This window comes from Mytilus californianus, unplaced genomic scaffold, assembly GCF_021869535.1.
Source record: "Mytilus californianus isolate M0D057914Y unplaced genomic scaffold, xbMytCali1.0.p SCAF_5, whole genome shotgun sequence".
Lineage (NCBI taxonomy): Eukaryota > Metazoa > Mollusca > Bivalvia > Mytilida > Mytilidae > Mytilus > Mytilus californianus.
This window is the reverse complement of record NW_026262701.1, coordinates 39,574,927-39,594,846: the sequence shown is the minus strand read 5'-3', so window position 1 is coordinate 39,594,846 and position 19,920 is coordinate 39,574,927. Positions and strand designations below refer to the sequence as shown.

General features: G+C 32.4%; 1 protein-coding gene and 1 long non-coding RNA gene across 2 annotated transcripts; both read left to right on the top strand.

Annotated features, from left to right (window-relative positions):
- The first annotated feature begins 6,945 nt into the window (after positions 1–6,945).
- LOC127701943 (uncharacterized) lies at positions 6,946–9,390 on the top strand. Its single transcript, XR_007982258.1, has 3 exons — positions 6,946–7,291; positions 8,418–8,561; positions 9,014–9,390. It is a non-coding gene; the product is annotated as an uncharacterized LOC127701943 (long non-coding RNA).
- A 5,418-nt stretch (positions 9,391–14,808) lies between these two features.
- On the top strand, positions 14,809–17,591 carry LOC127700725 (C3 and PZP-like alpha-2-macroglobulin domain-containing protein 8). Its single transcript, XM_052204335.1, has 3 exons — positions 14,809–14,956; positions 16,436–16,879; positions 17,428–17,591. Exons 1-3 carry the CDS (start codon positions 14,890–14,892, stop codon positions 17,442–17,444), a joined length of 528 nt encoding a protein of 175 aa, XP_052060295.1. The 5' UTR covers positions 14,809–14,889; the 3' UTR covers positions 17,445–17,591.
- The last annotated feature ends 2,329 nt before the right edge of the window (positions 17,592–19,920 follow it).

Sequence of the window (19,920 nt, the reverse complement as noted above, 5' to 3'; positions counted from 1 at the left end):
AAAGGTCTGGATTAGGTTTACAGGATAGAGAATAATGGACAACAATATAATGAATAGAAAAACGAGCTAAAGAATAACGGAAAATTAAAAGAATTAGGTAAGAAAAATACTGATTACAGAAATGAATGATGTACAGAATAAAACAATTACATGATTTCTCTCTCTCTATTGCGAGGTCAGATCTCGATCTGCCCCTATTCAACATTAATGTTAACCACTAAAGTGCTTTTAATAATTGGATTTTCATACAGCGTATTGTGATTGTAGACCTTATCGTCCGGGGACACAGTTATTGTCCTTTGGTTTTCAAATATAGTCAGTATGGCCAGTGTATAACTTGAAATGTATATGTCTCCGCCGTAGCGGAGGGGGCATTAAGTTTTACCCGTGTCCGTCCATCCGTCCGTACATACGTCCCGAAATTAGTTTCCGTTCTCTAACTTAAATTTGCCTCAACCAAATGTTATGAAACTTATACACAGATCAGGTTTGAATTTGGGTGACGTCACTTTTACTTTTCTAGAGTTATGCCCTTTACAAATGGAAAAATTGCTGAATTTTTCGTTTCCGTTCTCTAACTTAAGTTTGCCTCAACCAAATGTTATGAATCTTATACAAAATGCTTATTACCACAAAACACAGATCAAGTTTGAATTTTGGAGGCGTCACTATTATTGTTCTAGAGGTAATGCCCCTTTTCAAATTGAAAACGTTTCCGTTTTCTAACTTGAGTTTGCCTCAACCAAATGTTATGAATCTTATACACAATGCCTATTACCACAAAACTCAGATCAAGTTCGAATTTAGGTAGTGTCACTTTTACTGTTCTTGAGTTATGCCCCTTTATAAATGAAAAAAAAATGATGAATTTTTCTTTTCCGTTCTCTAACTTAAGTTTGCCTCAACCAAATGTTTTGAATCTTAAACACAATGCTTATTACCACAAAACACAGATTAATTTTGAATTTTGGTGGCGTCACTTTTACCGTTCTTGAGTTATGCCCCTTTACAAATGGAAAAATTGCTGAATTTTTCGTTTCCGTTCTCTAACTTAGGTTTGCTTCAACCAAATGTTATGAATCTTATACAAAATGCTTATTACCACAAAACACAGATCAAGTTTGAATTTTGGAGGCGTCACTATTACTGTTCTAGAGGTTATGCCCCTTTTCAAATTGAAAACGTTTCCGTTTTCTAACTTGAGTTTGCCTCAACCAAATGTTATGAATCTTATACACAATGCCTATTACCACAAAACTCAGATCAAGTTCGAATTTGGGTAGCGTCACTTTTACTGTTCTTGAGTTATGCCCCTTTATAAATGAAAAAAAAATGATGAATTTTTCTTTTCCGTTCTCTAACTTAAGTTTGCCTCAACCAAATGTTTTGAATCTTATACACAATGCTTATTACCACAAAACACAGATTAATTTTGAATTTTGGTGGCGTCACTTTTACCGTTCTTGAGTTATGCCCCTTTACAAATGGAAAAATTGCTGAATTTTTCGTTTCCGTTCTCTAACTTAAGTTTGCCTCAACCAAATGTTATGAATCTTATACACAATGCTTATTACCACAAAACACAGATCAAGTACGAATTTGGGTAGCGTCACTTTTACCGTTCTAGAGTTATGTCCCTTTAAAATGTTATATGCAAGCGGGGGCATCATCTGTGTCCCATGACAAATTCTCCATTTATTTTTCATACACCTTCATAGTTTATTTCTTTATACATGATGCCAAAAAATATAGATAGGGGATGAAATTACATATAAAAAAAATATTTTGGGCATGAATTTTTATGGATAGTAGTGATTTAGTCCACTTGAAAAATGTAAAAAATGAGTATGTCGGAAGCTTTCAAACTGAATTATAGACCCCCTTAACACCTAATTGTCCATATTTGGGCTAGAACTGATAGATTTTTTTATTTGTACAAAAAGTAGTACACTACACTGTAATAATCTTAATGGGATAGAGCAGCCTGATGTACGATTTTTGAAATTTGCATTAATTGTTTAAAAAAAAATGCACTACGAAATAACTGTGTTCCCGGGCCTAATGCTTTGAGTAAACAGACTCGTACATTGTAATAAGAGAATTAATTTGTACCAAATATGGTTAATAAATTTAAACGTCAGAAAGACCAGTCTGTTATATTCGGATATCGTATCTGTCATGCTAGTATAGCATTTGAATGTGTCTTAAACAAATATACCCCAATTTGAATTTATACCATACAATTTCAACATTCAACAAACAGGTATACATAGAATGTATAGATATTAAAGATGTTCGTAAAAATACTTCAATAAGGATAGAATCTTTTTTTTTTTTTTGGGTTGTGCGGTTTATTCTCGTCCCAAGAATATATGAACTATTTGCAACTGGACGTTAAACAAACATCACTCAAATCTTTCAATTGCGACTAGCCATGTTGTTTTAAACATGCAGCTTATTATATATGTGATGGGTCTGTTTTTTCAAATTTTAATAATTCTATTCTGATATAAGAAAAAAAATCTTCGCAACATACTTGTTGTTCTGTGCTGACGCGGCGTTAAACCGATACCAATCAGTCACTCCAATATTTTCTCAAAATGTCACTATATTTTCTATGTCATTCAATTAAAGAATAAAACAATATTGCTCACAGTCAAAAGTAGCATCCCTAAAAATAAATGAATGTCCTGGACTGTTTTGTGCAGTGGGAACCATATCAATATAAAAAATATTAAGACGTAAACTCCCTCTGAAAAATTTACAAAAGAATATTTTTTTTAAATAGGGGAGAGTTTTTGTCTCACCACGATGCAGTCACAGAGACAAGAATTGGGTGTTATGTATCTTTTGGGTGTTGTTGATGTCAATTATTTGTTAAAGTTTGTGATTAGGTCAGTTTAAGGGGAACCACTAATGATATGTCAATAAAATGTGGAATACAGTTGTAATAGCATCAGTACATCTCATTTCCATGGAGATTATTTGGCAACACACCCTCAATCATGGTCTGTTGACAGAAACGTTTGTTTAGAGTAAATGGTAAAGTTTGTGATCATGTCTGTTTAATGATAAGTGAATGATATTAAGTTTGCAGTTGTATTATCATATCTTATTTCAATTTCTATAAAACGGCTCCTCTCTATCAGTCATGGTTCATTGACTTAAAAAATTTCACATAGTTAACATGTTAAACCTGTTGCTGATTTAATCTAAATATATACATTACACATGTATTATCAAAATTACATACAGGTGAGACACATATCTGTGTCCTTATTTTATTCAAGTCCTTTGTTTTGATGATCACTGATGAAGGTTACTGCAGAAATACGGCAAGCAGTATCATGTTTATTGGATATATTTGGTATACATCAATCAGATGGCAACCCAACGACAAAAATAACCTTCAGACACATTGGGGATGACGCACATTCTTCAACAATAGACAATTGCTATACAATAATCCAGGATCTAACTCGTCCCTTGAAATAAAAGTTGTGAAAAGATTTAGCAGAAAAAAAAATCATATTTTGTGCATTTCTCCAAATTATTTTGTGTTTAGAGGATATTTTTCAGGAACAGGTGGGCGATGATGATATTATTGACACTTGGCTTAAATGATATATTTCTTGGATACATTTTTAATATGATTGACAATGAGACAACTATCCCCCAAAGTTCAATTGTAGTGGATGCAAGTAAAGGTTGTTTACAAAGCCAAAACATAGAGCCCATGGATCATAATGAATCCACAGGCACTGTGATAGAAATGATTCATATTTGTACTTAATCAGCTTGCAATGTATCCAAAAGTCTCTTAAAAAATTCACAAACCAATAAGGTAATTACATGACAATAGATAAAAATAAATAGCAACCTAAATTATGTTTCACATTATGGTCCATAATATAGACATAGTTCATTATTGTTCATATAATTACCACTGTTTTCTACATTTTTGTACTTAATTGTTATATTGAAAACTCCGTCTTCAGAACACTTGATCATCATAAATTACTTTGAAAATTTGGCTGCCTTAAATTTTGTCCAAGTAATAGTTTTTTTTTTCACAGAACTTCATTGTCTTACTATACAGCCAAACCATTTAGTTTAAATATTTTCCCGTCCTCTTGCAGAAGATATATGATTTGTATGTATATATTGTTGTAACTGGCATTTGCTATAAGGCATGACAGACAAAAGGGAACAAAAGCAGTAGGCTATCTATTATCAGAGACATATATTATGTCTCTGCTATTATAGCGCAGTTTCTTTGATCTGGGCATATCACCGACGTCATATTAAAGACACGTACTTTATCAAGCCCCAGTCTTCCGGTTGGCTTCTTACACTAAAAAAATCATTGTTTCGACCATGGTCAAATAAAATACAATAAATCCTATACATAGATATTTGTAAAGTAATTTGGCTTCTTTTCTATGAAAAAAAAAACTTGGATGAGACTGATCAGTTGAACTCGAATCAAAACAATTGGACGGGTAAACTAATCCTGTTAATTTAATTAAAGATTGAAGAGCATTGAAAGCCAAATTTTTTTTCTAAAAAAGAACGATTTACCAATACGACTAAGGCCATGTATAAAGGTCTGGATTAGGTTTACAGGATAGAGAATAATGGACAACAATATAATGAATAGAAAAACGAGCTAAAGAATAACGGAAAATTAAAAGAATTAGGTAAGAAAAATACTGATTACAGAAATGAATGATGTACAGAATAAAACAATTACATGATTTCTCTCTCTCTATTGCGAGGTCAGATCTCGATCTGCCCCTATTCAACATTAATGTTAACCACTAAAGTGCTTTTAATAATTGGATTTTCATACAGCGTATTGTGATTGTAGACCTTATCGTCCGGGGACACAGTTATCGTCCTTTGGTTTTCAAATAGTCAGTATGGCCAGTGTATAACTTGAAATGTATATGCCTCCGCCGTAGCGGAGGGGGCATTAAGTTTTACCCGTGTCCGTCCATCCGTCCGTACATACGTCCCGAAATTGGTTTCCGTTCTCTAACTTAAATTTGCCTCAACCAAATGTTATGAAACTTATACACAGATCAGGTTTGAATTTGGGTGACGTCACTTTTACTTTTCTAGAGTTATGCCCCTTTACAAATGGAAAAATTGCTGAATTTTTCGTTTCCGTTCTCTAACTTAAGTTTGCCTCAACCAAATGTTATGAATCTTATACAAAATGCTTATTACCACAAAACACAGATCAAGTTTGAATTTTGGTGGCGTCACTATTACTGTTCTATAGGTTATGCCCCTTTTCAAATTGAAAACGTTTCCGTTTTCTAACTTGAGTTTGCCTCAACCAAATGTTATGAATCTTATACACAATGCCTATTACCACAAAACTCAGATCAAGTTTGAATTTGGGTAGCGTCACTTTTACTGTTCTTGAGTTATGCCCCTTTATAAATGAAAAAAAATGATGAATTTTTCTTTTCCGTTCTCTAACTTAAGTTTGCCTCAACCAAATGTTTTGAATCTTATACACAATGCTTATTACCACAAAACACAGATTAAGTTTGAATTTTGGTGGCGTCACTTTTACCGTTCTTGAGTTATGCCCCTTTACAAATGGAAAAATTGCTGAATTTTTCGTTTCCGTTCTCTAACTTAAGTTTGCCTCAACCAAATGTTATGAATCTTATACACAATGCTTATTACCACAAAACACAGATCAAGTACGAATTTGGGTAGCGTCACTTTTACCGTTCTAGAGTTATGTCCCTTTAAAATGTTATATGCAAGCGGGGGCATCATCTGTGTCCCATGACACATTCTCCATTTATTTTTCATATCCTTCATAGTTTATTTCTTTATATATGATGCCAAAAAATATAGACAGGGGATGAAATTACATATAAAAAAAATATTTTGGGCATGAATTTTTATGGATAGTAGTGATTTAGTCCACTTGAAAAATGTAAAAAATGAGTATGTCGGAAGCTTTCAAACTGAATTATGGACCCCCTTAACACCTAATTGTCCATATTTGGGCTAGAACTGATAGATTTTTTTATTTGTACAAAAAGTAGTACACTACACTGTAATAATCTTAATGGGATAGAGCAGCCTGATGTACGATTTTTGAAATTTGCATTAATTGTTTAAAAAAAATGCACTACGAAATAACTGTGTTCCCGGGCCTAATGCTTTGAGTAAACAGACTCGTACATTGTAATAAGAGAATTAATTTGTACCAAATATGGTTAATAAATTTAAACGTCAGAAAGACCAGTCTGTTATATTCGGATATCGTATCTGTCATGCTAGTATAGCATTTGAATGTGTCTTAAACAAATATACCCCAATTTGAATTTATACCTTACAATTTCAACATTCAACAAACAGGTATACATAGAATGTATAGATATTAAAGATGTTCGTAAAAATACTTCAATAAGGATAGAATCTTTTTTTTTTTTGGTTGTGCGGTTTATTCTCGTCCCAAGAATATATGAACTATTTGCAACTGGACGTTAAACAAACATCACTCAAATCTTTCAATTGCGACTAGCCATGTTGTTTTAAACATGCAGCTTATTATATATGTGATGGGTCTGTTTTTTCAAATTTTAATAATTCTATTCTGATATAAAAAAAAAATCTTCGCAACATACTTGTTGTTCTGTGCTGACGCGGCGTTAAACCGATACCAATCAGTCACTCCAATATTTTCTCAAAATGTCACTATATTTTCTATGTCATTCAATTAAAGAATAAAACAATACTATCCTGTATTTAAAGAAAATATGTATACTATTGAGGTCAAAATTTAACACTTGAATTATAAATGACTTGATTTTTAAGTTTTTATTGTTAACAGTTATTGGTTGAATAACATTGTAAAGCTGCGTTTGAACTTTAAAACTTTCAATTTTTACATGATATTTGATCAATGAAATACGCAACACACAATACATGCGATTGAATCAACTATTATCTACGCGTACTTTTGTATACAGATTTTATTATACTATTTTATGTGAGGATTAAAACTCTTACAAAAACATGTTTCTACCCACACCTCCAGAATGGTACATTCGTCCAAACTGGGTAGCTGGCTTTTCCTGTTTTTCCGTTCTTTCTCTAATACTACATGTCATTGCAATGGTAGCACCGTATTGGGGAGTGTTTAGTATTTCTTCTCTCGGAATAACAACATCAGTCTATTTTGGACTTTGGTCAAAATGTACTGCAATGAACACAGGAAACACAGTTTGTCTTGATTGGACTCCCAGTACAAGTTCAGGTGGGTCTTTTTTTATTAGTCTTTAATTGTACATTATATAAGCAAAGAGTAGCAAAAAACTTTCAGTATTTGGCGTCAGCGCAAAGACATGTTCAAGAAACGTTCAGCACATGTGTCATTCATGAACATGTCTTATGACTTATCTTTTGAAATATGTGGATAATTTTATTCGAGGGGTGTTTTATTATATCCGATATTCTCCTCATTTCCTTCCGGACTAGTTGACAAAAAATGTATGAGGAAAACGTTGTTTAAAAAACACTGTATACATTTCATACACAAATATTAAATTAAACATCAGTGAGGCGAAATATGTTCCTGTCGAAAACGTTTGTTCTCTTTGATAGGTATTTGAATTTGTGACTGCTTTATAATTTCGTTTTGTTTAATGAGACTCGCCATATTTAAGAAAGATCATTTATAAATTATAATACAAAAGTACTTCCCATACCACGTTTTTTGTGCATTTCCAAAATAGAAGGCAACATATGATGCACAGTTAAATCATTGCATATAAACTCATCATAGATACCAGGATTCAAATTTTGTAAGCCAGACAAAACAAAAGTCTCATCAATGACGCTCGAATCTAAAAAGTTAAAACGACCAAATGAAGTACGAATTGAATAGCATTGAGGACTCAAAATTCCGAAAGATTTTGCCAAATACAGATAAGGCAATTTATTCCTGGGTTAAAAAAATCCTTAGTATTTCGAAAAGTGTCAAAGTTTTGTTAACTGTTAATTTATAGTTATGACTATATCAATGATAATTCACGTCAACACAGAAGTGCTGACAACTGGGCTGGTGATACCCCTGGGGAGGAAACCTCAACCAGCAGTGGCATCGACCCAGTGGTTGCAAATGATCTCATCATAGATATCAGGATTAAAATTTTGTACGCCAGACTCGCGTTTCGTCTCGAAAGGCTCGCCAGTGACGCTCGAATAAAAAAAGTTAAAACGGCCAAATAAAGTACGAAGCTGCAGAGCATTGAGGACTCAAAATTATTGAAAAGTTTTGCCAAATATAGAAAAGGCAAATTTTTCCTGAGCAAGAACATCCTTAGTATTTCGAAAAATTTCAAATAAATCATTCTTAACAAACATGTTATTATACATTTTAGGTGCACTGAAAGCGACACAAACTTTTGGAATGATTGGTGTATTAACCGCCATGGCCGGCTCTTTTTTATTTGTTTTAATGGCATTAAAAAAACTTATGTCTAGGCCTGCCTTAATTGTCAACATTATAGCATTCTTTGTCTCTGGTAAGTTACAATTAACCGACAGTAAATTAAGTCTAGAACAACCTTTTTCAGTAATAGCAATAGCGTTTCTTAAAATTCATACAATTTTAAATAAAAAATTATGAAAAGCTACCTGTTTCCCTACTTATACACAATTTGTTAAGATTTGGTTTGAAATTTTCCTAATATAATCTTACTGGAAAAATAATATCATATAGTAGTATAGATTACCTTCAACCTTTAAGTTAGTTTGTTGGAATTATAATTATATGACTGTTTTCTTATAAATATAGTTTCGGTAGGCTGTGTAGTGTTTTGAATTTGCTTGTTGAATACATAATTATGAATAATTTATAATTATATAATGTATTAAGTGTTCGGGGCTTAGCTCCTTGCTCTAAATTTCATAGTATATACCTTTCCATTGACTAACCGTTACATATATTTTTAAAAAGTTGTTTTTCCATTTTCAGCTGCTTCCAGTTTCCTTGCAATCATTTCATTCATTATAACATTTGTGATGACCCCAGATTCCGATAGTCCTTCGTGGTGTTTCATATTACTATTTTTTCCTACAGTAATATGTGGTTTGATTGGAGGTTATCTACTCTTATTTGCTAAAAAGAAAAGGATATTATTTCAAAAACCTCGCGAACCTATTGATTATATAAAACCTCCAGTTTCAGCAGGCTTGCCTACGAAGTCAAAGATTAAGGTCAGGACTATCAATGAACCACAAAAAGTAGACGAAGAAGAGGCTAAAAGGAACAAAGAACTAATTGACAGTAAAATCATATGAATTGGTTTTTCGAGATTGTATTCATAATTTTTATACAGACTTCAAATGTTATATTTTTCACCATTTTTTGTTTTCTTGAAAGTTGAGGCTTGTTTAGGGGGGTATCAATATCCCATATCCCATTAAATTTTTATCCCAATATCCCATATCCCTATAATGTTTACCCCTAATATCCCAATAAATATTTTATACAAATATCCCATATCCCTAAAACTATTTTGAAATATCCCAAAAAATCATTATGCATTCATTCCCATACCCATTTTTTTCTCATCATCACTTCTGATAAGGATTTTGGCTCAACTTCAACAATTTTGACTGAAAAATGATCAAATTATATTATTTATATTCAAAATACTAACATTTGATTAAAATTATATTCCTTGTTGAACTAGAATATAAAGAGAAAAACAAACTGTGGTAAAGGAAATTTACAGTGCATACTTCCAGTGTTAAATAAGAAAATGTGTCCAAAAGATGAAGTGTTCCATCTTAGAGCGTTGTACAACAATCTCTTTTTATGTGATCATAAACGATAAATTTGGTGTAAGGGGTCTAATTTCAGGCATTTTTTTTTAATTGTTCAAACCATGATGCATATGTCTGTAACATTTCATTTTGATAGCATTCTTCTTTCATTGATAAGAAACTTCATCCTGCACGTTAACCTATGTTGGAAAGAACAGAAGGACGCAACCCTGTCTCTAGTCCGAGATTGCTCTGACATCCAACGGCTGTTTTGCCAGACAAACTGAGGCTGTGGGACGTCAGAGCACGCCCATATCGAAAAGTGGAAATTTAGCATGCAAGTACAAAAACTCAAAATTTAACACAAGAAAGCTTTCTGCTAATGCACCTACATTAAACTTAACTATTGCAATATTTTTACAGCAAGCAAAATTTGCAAAGAAATAACACAAAATTTGACGATGTGATCTTGAACTTATGAATTTCATAGATCACAATATTTTTGTTCCTTTTTCTAATTTCCTTCCACAAACAAACAGTAATAGAAGAAAAGATTACATTGATTATTTAGTAATAATTCTAGTTTAACCTTTTAAAAAGCTATTTAACAGATAATTTCAAATTCAAAGGGGGCATCCATTTTGTACGGCTAAATATCCACTTTTTTATTATTGGACGTGCTCTGACGTCCCACGGCCCCAGCTTGTCTGGCAAAACAGCCGTTGCACATCAGAGCAATTTCGGACTACCCTTGGTCCATAATCTATTACAATCTGTGAAACGTAAAGACCGCTGAAGATCCTCGGCACGTAAAAAATAAGAGGTGAAACAACAGAAAATATCCCGTAATCATATAAAGCATCAAAATAAATAAAAATATTGACAACAATATATAATCTATGATTATTTCAAGAAAATTATCAATACATATGAGCATATATTATAAAAAAGAAGATGTAGTATGATTGCCAATGAGACAACTCTTCACAAGAGACCAAATGACACAGATATTAACAACTATGGGTCACCATACGACTTTCAACAATGAGCAAAGCTCATACCGCATAGTCAGCTATAAAAGGTCCCGAAATGACAAATGTAGAACAATTCAAACGAGAAAACTAACGGCCTAATTTATGTATAAAAAAAATGAACAAAACACAAATCTGTAACACAGCAACAAACGACAACCACTGAATAACAGGCTCCTGACTTTGGACAGGCACATACATACAGAATGTGGCGGGGTTAAACATGTTAGCGGTACAACATAAGAACGAACTATACAAATCAGTTGAAAAAGGCTTAACTCATCAGATAGATACAAATAGAAAAACATGTAACAAAAACACAGACGTGACCGAGTACTTGTGCATCCCATCAACAAAAAGACACTAAGTACAGATCTGAGAGTACTCGCAGTTACTGACAGCTAGTTCAAAGCCAATAACAACTAATAAAAAAAAAATCATGCATCTAAGACTAAATTATCAATCATTACACATCCAACATCCAATGGCACGGTAAACAACATCTCCGTAAAAATGAGAATGTGCTATCCCGTTTTGAAATAAGTTTTTTACAGGTACAACCAAACTTCAAAACCAAATCTTTATATCTACGGAAGAATTTAGTAAAGATTTTAAGTGATTTGTGGTAACGAACTCCCTGCCTTAATAATTTACCCGTGATACATAGATTACGTTCATTAAAATCCAAAAACGTTACAACAGACACGGGCATAGCGAAAGAGTTGTGATATGCAAACACCGTAAGATAGTGCCAATAGAACATCACCATCCCAAAAAGGAAAATTAACAATAAGGAACGAAGTATGGAAAGCAAAACAAATACTTTTAAAATTATCAGTACATATGAGCATATAAATATCGAAAATAGATCAATACTTTTTGCTTGGGTGGGTTTGGATGACTTTTAAATAAAACGACCATAAACTCAATGAAAATCAACAAAGCACTAAAATGACCTTATATATTAAATTTTTTTGGCAATTTTATGCAGTGAGATGTAAATATTTCTGTACTTAACTTTTAAATTCCACTTATTTTTTTTCATGTTCAAAATTCAATATCCTTAAAAATGCATCAATATCCCATATCCCATTTACTTTGAGGACAAATATCCCATATCCCTAAAATTAAAATGGCAAATATCCCGTATCCCAATATACCCTATACAAGCCTCAAAGTTACCAATTCTATTAAATTTTTTTTATGAATATGATATCAGATCTAAATATCTAAGGCGGAACTTGATTAATCTAAAAATAAAGAAACCAAATGAACTACGCCAAAGAACATTAAAACAAAATTATTGTTTGTGTTAACGCCACTTTTAACACACTCGACTACATCAATGCGGCCGGTGTTAAAAGAAGCCATACTAGTCCCAGCGGAGTTCGAATTCAAAACCACGGAGTTGACAGCCTAGTGATCACTCGCCGATCAAAAATGGCTCTCTAGGTCTGTGGATCGGAATGAACGTCCCATATGTGCGGTTAATATTTAAATACGAATCAATGCTTGTCTCTAAAATAGGTTCCAACATTCACACTGATATTTTTTTTTCTACGAATGAGCAAAGTTGAGTTTAATATAAGTTAGCAAACTGACTCAACTACTCAAGCAGTACACCCATGTTAGATATTAGCATTAAATGACTAAGTATTAAATTAATTGATAAGAAAAGTATTTTTGTAAAAACGTAACATACTTTAAATGGAAAAGTAATTTTTTTTGCAGAAATTAATTAGGTCTTGGTGGTAACTATAATGGGACGTAAATGGGACTGTCGGGCTATATGGAGCCGATGCAAAATACTAGTCTTGTGCCCGTCCAGTATTTGACAAACATTTCTATATAAAATGTAAACGTACAACACTAAACATGTTTTCGGGAGGTGGACTTTTAATGTTTATAATGCATGGTCGATGCATACCAATAGGCATACAAGGCATACAAAGACCCAGCAGGCTCCAGATAAATTACCATTTAGCTCACGTTGGTTGGATCTCATCGGTATTTGGGCGTTTAAATCATTAAAAAAATGTATCCTCAATTTTTTTTTTTTCTATGTCTGTATTCACAACATGATTACAACAGTCCAACCTTGACTTTAAGACGAAGAACAAGAAAAAAGCGTAGTTTTTTTGTGTGTGTAGTGATATTGTGTCTTGAACTAATGCACATTGTCCTTTAATTTTCTTTACATTTACTATATACGTATTCGCATATAGTATTTCATAGAATATTCTTTAAACTGTGAATTAAAGGATATGTTAAAAAACAGCAACCAAAAAGGCAAAACAATAACCAAAAGACAACAAGAGGGCAGCATATTAAAGTCTTAAACAATAGAGAAGTGTCCTAGTCTTTTGACATACATGTAACAAATTATTGAGAAAACCGAATTCAGGCTAAATCTAATGTTTTAACTTAAATAACAAGGCAAACTAAAAAGTCAACGCAACCAGTGCAAATAAATTCTGTTTCTGTCTTTAACAAATTTTGGGCCTTTCACACCTGGAATGTTTGATATCAAGTAGGATTTCTGTGTCGTATTCCTTGTGCTTCATGAAAGATCGTTTTTAAAAGACATTGGATACACGATACGAATATTCCTGGAGCATACAGTATCATGTAACTCATTCCTTTAAAATATTCAAACTATTCTTAAATTTGAATACGATCCGAGTAAACTTATCGATCCTTTGAATGAATTTCTTATAAAAGGTTACTAATTTTTTACTGTAATTAGATAATTGATAATCGTTTTTATCGGTATAAATATTGATTTTGTTATCAATAAATTAACTCCAAATTAAATAGTATTGCTTTACACCGGACTGTTAATGACATCTTTACACTAAATCCTCTGTGCAGATTGCTATTTTTGTCTTAAACACACGATGTTTTAATTAGTTGTCATTGGCTTTGAACTAGCTTTCAGTAACTTCTTTTACTCTCAGATCGGCACTTTGTGTCTTTTGTGTGCCTTTTTTTTAATTTGTTTTTGTGCCTTGTATCGATCTGATGTGTTTACCCTTTTCAACCGATTTTTATAGTTTGTTCTTATGTCGCGCTGTTAAAACACTGTCCCAGGTTATTTGAAGGTTAATCAATTTTGTCGCCCGCAAACATAATAGTTGTGGTTTGTTGCTGTTTATCATATTTGTTTTTCGTTTATTGTTTTGTAAGTGTTGTGCTGTAGCACCACTGTCCTAGGTTAAGGAAACTCGCCCGCTAACATGTTAAACATTATGATACATTCTATGTGTCTGTCCCAAGTCAGGAGCTAGGATGAAAAATTGTGTCCTGCATTTTTTCTAGTTGTAATCTCGGTCCTGCCTTTTTATTTTTCACTTTATTCGGTCCTGCCTTTTTTTTTATTAGTTTATCCTGACTTTTTATACATAATTTGCCATCCTGCCTTTTTTTTGCCAAGTTGCTCATCCTGCCTTTTTTTTTACTCAAAACTTCTGTCCTGCCTTTTTTCAAATTTCATCCTCACAAAATCAGTAAATGCACAACAACAAAAAACATGCAAAAAACAAAGGAACAGCGTATTCGTGGACAGTTATTTTCCGTGGTCACCATCTGTTGTTCTAACATGGTTTAAACCATGTAACTGATACAATTAAAAAACTATAACAGTGTTATTCAATTTCATAATTATGTAATTGCTTCCTTACTACGGAGAACCTTTAGTTAAATTGGTTGTTTAACAAAATTTGTTTTGTTTTCAAATATATTTTATACGTTTGAATTACATATCGTGTAATTATAATTAATATGGTCATGTTTACATTAAGATATCAATCTATCATTTCATATCCTTATTATGACAACTCAAAATATCGTCTTAATTTATTTTCTGGATTCTTTTATAAACCCGAAAAGTACATTACATAATATTATAATATATTTAATAACCCTCAGGTGCTTATTGTTATATTAAGAATCTTGTCTTTACATACGTACATGTAACAAGATACGACCGCAACTAATACATAAGTTGAAGCCCGAGAAACTTTTCCCAGTTTTATACAGACAACACGATAAAATGAACACATTTGCTGTTATACTTTCCCTTACATATTTTGTCTCATCAGCTGTATCGAAGCATCCAGGTAGGTATAATTACATTTAACAGTAATATTAATTATAAGGGATTTATGTATGCAATGAAAGGACTAAAAATAAAAAGATAAGTATCAGAGATTAACCAAAACAATTGAGTTTTTTATTTTCTATACAAAATGTTTGCCATTCTTTTTTTATATTCTTGATTAGTTATCCGTTCATATCTGCAGAGATTGAACTTCACCAGGAAATCTAATTTCAAGAAATTGGGATATCTAAACCTGTAGAATAAAAGGGGTATATAACCAAATGGGCATGAAAAAGCTAAACATCAAGTTGATTTTAGCCTAAGGTATCGTAAGTGGGCTAATTCACGGATTTTGGTAAAACAAAATCTATGTATATACATACAACTTTCAACTTGGTTTGTTGAACTTAAACTGAAAATCGGCAAAAAACGTTTTGAAATTCGTAAAATCATCAAATCTCAAATAACAAACGCATAGATTTTTCTTAAAAATTGATATATTGTTGATACATTTTTCCATTTGATTAATATAATTTAATTAAGTGTTTCCAACTTCCGTTAAGGTGTATTAAGCAATCTGTTACCATACTATAGTGCAAAACATACAGAAAAATCGACATTTTAGGGTTACAATGCTTATTTTGACGTTTTGTGTTATATTTTTACCTTTAACATCACTCTCAATTATGTTTACTGTAAAGACGAAGTCCACGACTGTATTAATATTTATTAGCGTTAAAATCGAAATATATATTCTATATTCGTACTTTAAGATGAAGATAATCTAGTATATGTTCCTAAGATTTAGATTGCAATTTAATCATGCAAGGTGTACCCTTAGCGGTTTTGATTGTTCTGTCGCGTTCTTCTTGTTTTGTTTCCATCATGCTTATGATGCTCGAATGTCATTCATTCCAAGCCCATCATCTCGTTAGCCAGTGATTTGATATTACTAGTATTTGTGTCTGCGAACTAACTATGTAAACAAATGGTGAAAAACATACAGATTAAGTGTTACGTTTAATGAACATAAATCCTTAATGATGTACAAAACAAATATATGGATTTTGAGACTACAGATCATTTCTGTTATAATTATTTCATTGATCTTATATGTTGTATATGAATCTTATAATTAGCTATGTTGTTCTAAAAACAAGAAATTATGATACCTTTGTAACTTTTTGTTTCTACAGCAATACTGTTCCAAAGAATAGTACTGAAATATTGAACTGTCTTTTTCGTAAAATTTGTTCGTGGACGTGGTACGAAGATACAATTATTAAAATAATTCTAAGGTAACAATAAAACAATTCAGAATTTAAAGAAGAAGAGACATCAGTATGGTTAAAAGAAAAAAGTTGAAAACTGCATAAAAAAGATAAAACAATGCGGTATGAATTCCATTGAGATGACTATCTACCAAATCCCCAAATGAGATAGATGTAAGCAACTCGAAATCTGATACATTATTGTATTTTTGGGGTTATATTAACAGGTTGTCATGGATCAAGTATTGAAACCCCAAACCTGTATAAATACATACTGTTGTCAGACTATGGCATTGATATTGGCAATAAAGAAACCGGTAATATTAAGTTCATGGTTAAGGCCAGCAACGATGCACACGTAGCTTTACTGTCTTCGAATACTGACCAAGAACCTCTTTATGAAATAGTATTGGGTGGTTGGGCTAACTCCAAGTCGGTCATCCGTGACCGGAAACAAGGCATAGCATTGACAACACATTATGGACCAGTACTCAAACAAAATGAATATAGGACATTTTACATTAACTGGAGCAAGGAACATATTAGAGTTGATGATGAATGGAAAGCGAAAATCATGGAATGGACTGATACTTCAAACCCATTCAATATTAGAAATATTGCAGTTTCTACAGGATGGGGTTCAACTGGGTATTGGTCATTCCCATGTACAGGTATCTACGTTTATTTAAAAAAAATTTTTTTTTACTTCCTTGGAGAAAGTCGTGGTCATATTCATTGTGTATATAATGTTTGTTGTGGGTTTGTAGGTCTACCAGTTCTTTCATTAATGAACACTTAAGTTTCCAAATCAAAATTAAAGTACATATAATGGCGTTAAATCATTTAGTTAATTCAGTTTCAAAATGGTGTCCGCTTTGACTTTTAAGTGATATTTAAAGGGAAGAGGATATCTAACGAAGAAATGTGATGGGAGATTCAGAACATATGTAATATATGCCTCAAGATTATTATAAATTTTAACATGTTTGTATGGCACCATTTCCCTAAACATTTCCTTTTCCTATTCCATTTTGTTCAAAGTTAAAAGACCGTAACCGCTCCTAAAGATATAGTCTGGCTAAAATATGACATATATATTATATGATAAAGTAAATATTGTTAGAACTGTAACTTGGCATCTTTAATTTATGTGAAACTGTTTTATTTACCATGATAATAGATTATGAATATAATGTTGGTTTTTTACTCTTTTTTTTAGCTTATCAAGGAGAATAAGCAGAATATCTACAAAAGCGACCATTTATACTACTGGAGTAGAAGTTTGATATCAATGTGTTTTTCTATTGAATATAATTAGATGTAAATACTTTTTAAACAGTTTATATTCTTGTGTTATACTCAATAATGAACTTTGTAACATTCTATTTTATTATATATTACAAAAAAAATGCAATTGGTTCATTTATATGTTTCAGAGTTTAGTGTGACGTCCATTTTCACTGAACTAATACACATTTTTGTTTAGGGGCCAGCTGAAGCCCGCCTTCGGGTGCGGGATTTTCTCGCTGTGTTAAAGACCAATTGGTGGCCTTGGGCTGTTTTCTGCTCTTTGGTCGGGTTGTTGTCTCTTTGACACATTCCCCGTTTCCATTCTCAGTTTTTACTGTACATAATTCTAGCTATTATTGTACATTTCAGATTTCTTCCATATCATTTGAAGTTCAACTTTTTGCAAGCTAATTTTCTTTGATATGGTCATATATCATCAGTCAAAATCAGTCATCATCTTCTTATTCTAAAAATAAAGATAAGACATTTTTAACCAAACACAATTTGGAGGTAAAGCAAAAAATTAGGGATTTAAGCAAACAATTTTTCAAACTAATTCATTTGTCAAACTTTAAACTCTGATACATATAAAAAGCAAAACAAACTTAATGTAAATGTGAATATAATCAACAGATCAGATCAGTACACTGTACATACAACTATTCTAGCAACACTAACTAGCACACAATTTTATTTAGGGACCAGCTGAGGACCACCTACGGGTGCGGGATTTTCTCGCTGCATTGAAGACCCATTGATGACCTTCGGCTGTTGTCTGCTCTTTGGTCGGGTTGTTGTCTCTTTGACTTTTTCCCCATTTCCATTCTCAATTTTATCTTATACTTTTGTACCAAGTGCAAAATTGTTTTTATTTGCTATATGTATATATTCAGGCATATACATATTATTCTTTTTATATGTGTTTTGAATATGTATTTCAAGATGAAGTGCATACATACTTGTATTTGCTTAATTCCAACAAACACTGAGTGTACTCAAATTATGATATACATGTCAATGTTTGTTTTTGAAGTCACTTGGATTATCCAAATGATAACCTATGGGGTAAAAGAGAACAATGTATTTTTCTTATCTTTGAATATAACTTCTAATCGTATGTTTTCAACAGAAACTAACTGTGCTAACACTTTACTTGTGAACACATGTAAAACACATGTAAAGCCATTAAAACGAAATATGCAGAATGTCAATTAGAACATTTTTGCAGAAAGACTTTAAATAAATATACAGGTAAAAACTTAATACTGTATATAAACATTATTTACAAAGTTGATAATAGTAAATAAAGGCAACAGTAGTATACCGGTGTTCAAAAGTCATAAATCGATTGAGAGAAAACAAATCCGGGTTACAAACTGAAACCGAGGGAAACACATCAACTATAAGAGGAAAACAAAGGAACAACAGGAACACTGAAGTACAACAAAAACAAACGCCAACATACATAGAAACGAACTATTTGATAACAACTGCCATATTCCTGACTTGATACAGGACATTTTAAGAAAAAATGGTGGGTTGAACCTGGTTTAATGGCTAGCCAAACCTCCCGCTTTATGACAATGTTAAAAAATATCGCTAAAATGACAACACTACGTGACAGAAATACAGCACAAACACATGATATAATAGTCGACACAACATGCAAACCGCAGAACAACAACGAACATAATCCATCAACGACAGATACCACAGGATATCATAAGTGACGCACTTACGTAACTAACATGCAATCTCGAACGTTATACAATTATTTTCACAATACTCATCCAAACAATTTTCATGACAATGATGTTGTGGAAAGGCAATTATATAATCATTTGGACTACAAACGATAAGACATAAGAGATTATCCAACCGAAACCATAAAAGAAACATCAAAAATAAATACATGAATTTGGATGTACAAAATACCGAGACACGTCGTATAGCAATGCAATTTCAAACTCGGTATAACAGTCATATTCGGGAATAGGTCACGTTCGGTACAGACGACATAGATGTTAAACCACAATCTAAGACGTGGTAAAATGTCATTAGTTAGTTTAGACACAGACACATCGTATAGATCGTCCATAAAATTTACGGAGTGTCATTTTTAATCTTTCCTCCTCATAAATCTGTTGGAGCAGTTTCTGCGTAAGGAGCACACTCCTGTATATGAAGTCAGTATAATGTGAACATGCACGAGGATAACGTATCAATTGAGATATGTAAACACCATACGACGGAGCAGAAGGTACTATGTTACTGCTGAGAAATGGGAAATTGATAATTGGGAAGTTGAAATCATCCCGTTTGTCATAGATTTTCGTGTGAAGTCGTCCATCTGTGTCAATATTGAGGAAAAGATCAAGGTATGAAGCAGTCCTTCTTGTATCAGTAGTATCCTTAATTTCAA

Bases quoted from the DNA above. Each gene is read 5' to 3' on its own strand.
- LOC127700725 (XM_052204335.1), top strand. From the start codon at position 14,890: ATGAACACATTTGCTGTTATACTTTCCCTTACATATTTTGTCTCATCA. The intron at 14,957-16,435 runs GTAGGTATAATT...TTATATTAACAG, and splicing joins AGCTGTATCGAAGCATCCAG to GTTGTCATGGATCAAGTATT.